Here is an 8,349-nt window from a genome sequence, read left to right as displayed (position 1 = left end):
ATTTCAATTGTGGTCTCAGGAAGGGAGGCAGGAATGGGGGATACCAAAGCTTTCCTCTTTGTGGGCTGTCTCAGGGGACTGTGTAGTCCCTGCTCTCTTCCTCCTTCCATTCGGGATCTTCTCCAGGGAGATGGGGGCGGAGGAGGGAAAGGTGGTGTTAAAGATCTTGGCAAACTGAGAAGGGCAGTCCGCGGCACATGCACGTGTGTCCTGATCAGATTCCCGTATTTTGAAAGAGGAACATCAGCTCCAGGTCTGTTTTAGGAAAATAAATCTCTTACAAACCTCTTCATCTTATATATATATATATATATATATATATATATATATATATATATATATATATATATAATATATACTTATATATCTATTTGTTGCAAACATTTTATCATAGGCAAAACTAACACATGATGAACGGTTTTCATTCTCTATCATTTGTTTGAGAAGTAGAGCCACATTGTTCCCAAAACAGACCAACCAATTTCAGATTTGAAAACCCATCATTGTTGATTTAAAGTGTAGTTTAGTTGGTGAAACCTTGCAAATCTAGACTTTTACAGCCTCTAGACCCAGTTTTGTTACCTTAGCTGAATATCACAGCAAATCAGCTATCATTTTGATCTTGTAGACTTAAATTGTGAAGTTGTCCTTTCCCTGTCACCATACTTTCACTGCAGTGAGAATGAGAGTGCTCTCTTGGGAATGGCTTTTGAAGGAGCTAAGGGGACAGTAAAAGATTCATCAGGTGTTTGCCAAAATGTCAGGCAGGTGCCTAACCAATGAATGTAATTCTGGGATCAACAAGCCAGATAATATTTCATTCCTCAAGGCTTCCCACACAAAAAGGCAAAGAAACTTTAAAACTCCTCAGTCAGAAACTATCAAGGATTTTAGCAAAAAGGACAGAGCTCCCAAAGACAATGGTGGAAAATCCATGGAACTAATCAGGCATATGATATACTAGTCCAATAGGGAATGTTGCTAGAACCTAATCTTAGTAATAAAGAATGATGTATCTTTACCTAAGTACCAAATAGAATGAATTGGTGTATCTTTACCTAAGTACCAAGTAAAATGAATGACTTTGGCCCCAAAGGTCCTGTTACTAGATTCATATGCTACAAAATCCATTTGGAATAGATCGTATGAGCTACATAAAGGTGACCAGGACATAGGAAACAGGGATAAAACAGAACCTACATTTAAAGATGAACATGATTTAGGGTTCTTTCTCAGAAGATAGTAACTATAAATTTTAGCAGTAGAGAATATGGAATTAAAATGGATCCAAGTATCCAAGTATCTCCTTCTAACCTTTCTTTAAACCCTCAATAATGTCTTTTTGTCACGTCTTAGTCTTCTATGCTGAAAATGATGCATTTTTTTTTCCTTCCTGGAAAGCATCATGACATATTACCTATTGCTGAACAGCTTCTGAGCACAGTCCCTGAAGTTAAATGTTTTGACCCAGAGAGGAAGGGAGAACCTGGAAGGGTAAGTTAATTTACATGAAGCTGTACTCAATTTTTTCTCCTCCAAGATCATATCCTCTCTTTTGTACTTTCTAAAATAGAAATATATTTATTCCTACTTGAGTCATGGAAAGTGACAAAAGTCAGGCTTCAATGCAGGCGAGATTTAAATAATCTTTAAAAAAAAAGTCATAGAAGATTATATAACTTCTGGGCTTCTCTGAGAACTGAGGAGAAAAAATCCTTGACAGAACAATGAAAAAAGAATTCACCCTTGACACTGTAGAGCAAATTCTGAATGCCTTCATACTACTGGGGAGTTGTTGATGATAAAATTTCTGGGAAGCTTGAGCAAAATCAGAAATTTGACAAATGTCCTCAAGAACTAGGATGTGTAAATCTTGGCAATTCTTGGTTTTCATTTTCAGATTTTGAGATTATTTGAAAAGCTCATAGTTATAAATGCAATGAAAATGAGATGAAGTTTTAAAAAGTGAGTACTAGGAGAATTTGGACAAGTAGAAATCCCTTACTGGGGACACTAAACCAGATTGTTAGGTGAATTACCTTACTCTCGTAATAAGTATTTTAGGCATTTGGAGACATGGACCAATTCTCTCAGACTTTTAGAGCTCTAATCAGAGAATTTGTTCTTCTAGAGGTTTAATGCCTAGAGAAAAATAAACATTTATCTAAAATGATTTATTTATATATGTGTATGTATACACACACACACACACACACACACACACACATACAACATTCAACACACACACCTGAATTGGTCAACACAGAACTAAGTGCTGAGCCAAACAACTGTATTTCTTCTTGGGATACTTTAAGACAAATCCCCTGGAAAGAGGTTGACTCAGAGAGTTCTACCGAGGAGAGAATTTAGCCCATGTTCTCTCTGAGCTGTTATTCTCTACCATGGTCCACTTTTGCCATAACAAAGAGGTAATTTAAAACCATAAGGGAACATTCTTTGTGTATAACTACGTACTAACCCCTAGTATTAGATAATGGAACCCATGGTTGAAGCTTTACAGATATACAAAGGAACCCAAGATCTGCACTCCTAGTGAGAATAGAGAAAATTAAGTAACCATTCAATTACTATAAGTCCATTACTGTGATGTTTCTGGCAGAAAGTAGCAGATTCTCCTAGAAATACCTGGCCAATACATTCTTATGATCAGATCACTTGTGCAGCTGATATATTTTTTTGGAATCTATTGGAGCCCGATTCACATTGTAATTTTACTCTTCAGTGGAAACACTAAGTTTAGGAATATTTCAGAAGAGCATTATGTTAGTCCAGTGTTGACCAAACTGGGTTTGACATAACGCCAGTTTTTTGAGATGTTAATAGTTACATCAGAAAAGGAAGAGCTTTGCACTCAAATAAATTATAGAGAAACCCTAAGGTGAGCAATATTAAACAGAATTCTTTTTTACAGGACTTTTTTACAGAGAATTAGGCTCATGTATATTTTGAATGTCAAGAGGTGGTTAAAGAACACAGTATTTTCCCAATTTAGTAGTCTGTCCAATCTCTTTTTTGGAGGAGTGCTTATTAATATCTTAAATACCTGTTCCACAGATAAGAGTATGGAAGCCCCTGAAAGAATACAGTCTCTCTTCTAACAATGGAATAATCACAAAATCTCTTAACTTAATCTTTTCACGGACAGGTTAACTTTAATTCAATTTCATTTGACTAAGATATTTTTGGTCAACTTTTATTTTAACAGAAAATAGCAGTTATCATCACAAAGCCCTTTTATTAATTGCTTGATGTTTCTCTTATTGTTGGACAATTAGTTGCAAATACAATGTTGCAAAATTAAGATGAAATATTTTCTATTAAGTTCTGGAAGACTAGCTCTCTACTTTCTCTTTTCTGTTTGAAAGACTCCATTCCACCTGCACACAAGAAAGAGAAATTGCAGAGAAGTCTTGATTTGTATTATTGGATATGTAATATAAAGTAATTTCCATAAGTGGAAAATGAATTTCTAAAAGATCTATGATAGTCATTAGGAAAGTCAAATGAAAAATGACTTAAACAGGCAATTCTTCAATCTTTCTGTCTCATTTCCACCCTTTATTAAGGGAGAAAGGGGCTTAACTGTGCTACTATCCAATTGGCAAAACAATTTCTGGACCTGTCACTTTTTTATTGGGGTCAATTTAATTTTATCGAAGCTCCTCAAAATTTCAAATGCTTAAAAAAAAAGCCAGCTTTTTGAAAGTCAAACCCCCAGGCAGATCTGTCAAGAAACAAACCTCAGACACTTCCCACTCACTGTCTAAAAGAGGGCTCCTTTTCAGGTACCTCTCAAAACGTACAAAGTATGGACATTTCCTATCTGTCCTTTGCTGATTAAATAGATCACATTTCTTGAATACATTCCGTATTCAGTGCTTTTTCAGATCATATGGATATATGCCTTGAAAGCTTCACCGAACATTTATCCAAATGGAATTATGTCTTATTTGAACCACGTCACTGGTGGTAGTGGCCGGATGCCATTAACAAAACGAAACAAAACTCTATAATGCTTTAACTTTGAGTAACAATCATTAACACAAATTGAATTGGACAGATCCTTGGGTCAGAGAGGTAAAAGTATCTGCACAATTTAACCTATTTGTAGGGCTCTTGAAATTAGTTTTTTCCTCCTCTACTGAGTAGAGAAAAAACTTAAGTGCTTTTTAATTCACCTTTTTCTCCTCACCTCTTTAAAAATGAGACAGACTCCTGTGTACACAAGATGATTTTTAAGCTAAAAAGAAGGAAAAAACTCTGAAGTTACCTATTCAAGGTAATACTGTACATACAGTAAATATTTGAATAGAAAACATCAGAGTGGTAGCTGGATATTTCCTTTGGCCATAATCCAGCCTTCAGGCAACTATCATTGTAACAGATCCTTGGTTGTGTTAATATCACGTTGTGTCTGTATCACCTTGGTTTGTGTCAGCATCTGAGAAGGACTCCTTTTTATCCACAGGGCTTTTATACATTCCAATTCTTGATCTCCACTACAAGGTAAATATTACCCTATAAGTATGTACAACAACTACGTGCTCTTCCTATTAACCCATTAGTAGCAACTGATGAAAGTAAAACCAAGTTGTGTTTAAATGGACCATCTTCATCATTAACACCTACCTTGCATTTTACAGGTACAACTAGTGGCATATAATCTTCCAGAGAAACCGAGGGCTTTGTTACAGTAAACTGGTCCAGTGTGATATCACAAGTATAAAAAATATTCCATTCTGTATCAAAACTAGGCACATGCCTTTATTTATAGTAACAGAAGTTAACAGAGTTGAGCAGTTTTTCCTTGGGCCCTATTTCTTGGCATCCTACATCAGACAAATGCATCATTCTGCATATCTCCGCCCATAGCTCCAGGGATCTAGTCTCAGGGTCATCTCTATGTAAAGGAAAGTGAAATCACACTTGGATCTATAATGGTGAGTAACTAAAAGCACAACCTCTCATTCATATTGCTTTAAAACATATACAGCATATATGTTTCAAAAAAAGAGTAAAGAATATATTGATTTCTTTGTGGTGCTGAATCAACAATATGGTATGATGCAAGGCTTTAACAAATGAGAATCATAGATACAAATTTTTCTGTAGAGTATGTTTTAGACAAATGTGTCTTTTTAATATGTAAATCCTACATTGTAGGTTGTTCCTTTTTTTTTCTTTTGTTTTTGCAGTGGTAGAAAATGTTGAGTAACTGTCCATGAGCATGAGCCAAAGGTTCAGGTTCATTACTGAGATCCCCAGAATGCCAATATTTGCAATGCAAACAATTAGTATCCCACTGTGAAGGGCTCTGACATATGTCTGCCTGCCTCTAGGTGGAGAGTCTCCATGAGAAGTCCTCCTGCTTCCATGGACCCTGCTTTGACACAGGGTCAGCTGCATGAGGCCACCTTTTACCCTAGTACTTTACTGTGTCAGCTGTCTCACTGGTTACCAACGACGACACAGAAACAAGTGTGTGAGTAGTAGACCCTCAGATCATTTTCATGTTGAACCTCCTGGGTCCAGCCACCTCCCCTTCCACAACAGCACCATTGTTTTTTCGGGGCACGTACTCGAGGTCAATGCTGTTTTTGTGCTTGCCTTTGCCTCGGCTCCACACAAAAAGGAGGAGGAAACAAAATAAAACCACTCCCAGGAATGTGAAACAGCCCATGGCTGTAGACACCAGTATTGTTTTAAGGTCCAGGGAAAAGGTATTGGCATTGGTGCCATTGGACATGGTGTCATTGGAGTCCGTCATGTACATAGGGGTCCTGTTGGCATAAAGGAAGCGGTCTGAGGTGAATCCTTTCACCGTTAGAGAGGCCGTGAAGGTGTCATTCCCTGCAGCATTGCTGGCGATGCAGACATACATCCCGCTGTCTTGATCCTGGGCAAAGCGGATTTCCAAGGTGCCATCACCCAACACAGTGGCTCTTCCGTTGGACTTGGTGGTGATAAAACGCCTCCGAGGTGTCACCCAGGAAATCACAGGCTGAGGGTCTCCATCAGCGCTGCACTCGAGCTGGACCGTCTGCCCTTCATCCACTAGCAGATGCTGCAGCTTCTTGTCACGGATTTTGGGTTTTTTGCAGGTGAAGTAAAAAGAGAGGGCAGTGCTGTGGAAATCCTTGAATGATCTCTCACGGATGGTGTCAGGGCCGGCACACATGGGCTGCTGGCCCCCAAACTGCAGTGTGGGATGCCGCTGCAGGATCCAGAGGAGACGGCAGTCACAGGCCAGTGGGTTGTTATTGATGCTCAGGACCTCCAAAGCCCTAGGGGAGGAGAAGACATTCTCTTCCAAAGTTTCCAGTAGGTTCTGAGACACATTGAGCACACGAAGGAAGCGGAGCCCTTGGAAGGAGTGAGGCTCAATGGTGCGGAGCTGGGCGCCCACTATGTGCAGCTCCTGAAGGCGGATCAGGTCAGAGAACATGCCAGCTTCGATAGTGCTGATGGGGTTGTAGGAGAGGTTAAGGTGGGTCAGATACACCAGGTGTTTAAAGGCAAGGAAGGGGACTGTGGACAGGTTGGTATTGGTGATAGAAAGGGATGTGAGGTTGAGACCATAGAGGCTATTGGCAGGCATCATATCCAGTAAAGGCCAATAGTCAATCTCTAGATGTTTCAGGTGGAACAGTCTTTTAAAGGCATACACGGGCATATTGTTGATATTGAGATGCTTCAGATGCAGGCTAATGAGGCTGCGGAGGTGGGAAAGGGCTTCTGTTGGTACTGCTGTTAGGTTGCATTTCTCCAGGGTGAGCTGCTCCAAGCTCAGCAGCCCACTGAAGGCTCTGTGTGATATATAAACCAAATCATTGTCCCCCACCTCTAGAGACTTCAGGTTATGCAGGTCCTGGAACATGTAGTCGAGTAAAATGACAATCTTATTTTCACTAATGTCAAGCTTGGTGAGGTTGGATAGTCCAGTGAATACTCCCAAAGGGACCAGTTTCAGGCGATTGCCTTTCAGGCGGAGAGAACGAAGGTTAAAGAGATTGTTAAAAGCCCCTGGCTCCACATTGGCAATGATGTTGTCACTCAAATCTATCTCCTCCAGCAGAGGATAGGATATGAATTCCTCAGGGTTGACACTTTTCAGCCTGTTCTTGCTGAGGTCCAAGATTTTGGTCTCAATGGGAATGCCCTCTGGGATGGCGATCAGCCGCCTTCTGTGGCAGCTAACAGATTTGTTCTGGGCAGAGCACTCACAACGAGCAGGGCAGCCAATGGTGGATCCCATGAAGATTAACACCACAGCCAGACCCAGGAATGGCTGCCAACATGATATGGCCGTGTGAAGCATGACTCCACCTCTTCGTCTATACCTTGGTCACGGGCCTGCAGGAGAAGGCAGGAAGAGAAGATGGGTGAGGACATGGATAGGTAAATAAACATAATTAAGGAAGCAAGTACAATGGAAAGGACCCTGGACCAAGAATCACGCTGATCTGGGATTAAACCCAAGAGCTGCCCTTCTTAGCAACATGGGGTAAGTGGTTGCGCCTCCTTGTACTTTGGTTTTCTTGGCTGTAAAATGAGGATGACAGTAGTAACAGCATCCTAGAATTATGACAATGTCAGCATTTAACAATTATAAGGAGATTAATGCAGTGTCTGGCACAGAGTATGAGGCACCAAGCATACATTTTATGAAAGGCTCTATTTTGAACTCAGACTCAAGCAACAGAGGTCAATGGCTAAGAGGAAACCTATTCAGTTTGAATCAGTGTCTGTGTCTCTGATGTTGGGATATCATCCTCTGCTCAGAATGAAGCTAATAGAAGCTTCATTCGCTGTCAGGCTCTTAGGTTCAAAGTACAAACCAAGTTACATTCAATATAAGAGGTTGAGGCTTTATTTCTTTCATATATAAACTTTCTATTAAAAGCTTTCAGTTAGAAGGTATACATCCTTCAGAATTCAGTACATCTTAACTTATGAAGGGATTTTCGTTTTTGAGGTAAGCAAAAAGATCCTTAAAATCTCTTTGTATTCATTGTGTTTGTTATAGGGAAGAAACAGAATCAAGGCATCATAGTGCATATGATGATGAAGATGCTGTAAGAATGGGAAGAGTTGTAATTTTAAGAAAAAAATGTTTTTAAACAAAAATGAACTATCCTTTCATATTTAAATTCAAACCCAATGAACATGTTCAATTGAACTTAAATAGGTATCAAATGGTATTGGAAAGGAGTATGCTTTAACTGTAGATAATTAAGCAGACACTGAACTTACTGAATTGTTCAACTGAATAGTATGAGGTGTGTTGTTGAGCTTTGCTTCTTGACATGAGATCCTGAGGGGTACAAT

General features: G+C 39.4%; 1 protein-coding gene across 1 annotated transcript; it reads right to left on the bottom strand.

The window, feature by feature from the left end:
• Positions 1–4,826: 4,826 nt before the first annotated feature.
• On the bottom strand, positions 4,827–7,339 carry LINGO2 (leucine rich repeat and Ig domain containing 2). Its single transcript, XM_055302425.1, has one exon. It carries the CDS (start codon positions 7,337–7,339, stop codon positions 5,519–5,521), a length of 1,821 nt encoding a protein of 606 aa, XP_055158400.1. The 3' UTR covers positions 4,827–5,518.
• Between the last annotated feature and the right edge of the window lie 1,010 nt (positions 7,340–8,349).

The sequence above is a fragment of the Nyctereutes procyonoides genome, unplaced genomic scaffold (genome assembly GCF_905146905.1).
Source record: "Nyctereutes procyonoides isolate TBG_1078 unplaced genomic scaffold, NYPRO_anot_genome, whole genome shotgun sequence".
NCBI classification, from domain to species: Eukaryota; Metazoa; Chordata; class Mammalia; order Carnivora; family Canidae; genus Nyctereutes; species Nyctereutes procyonoides.
Note: the sequence above shows the minus strand (reverse complement) of the source record. Positions and strands in the feature narration are given on the sequence as shown.

What these genes read in the sequence shown, in the direction of transcription:
- LINGO2 (XM_055302425.1), bottom strand. Translation starts at nt 7,339, where the DNA reads ATGCTTCACACGGCCATATCATGTTGGCAGCCATTCCTGGGTCTGGCT.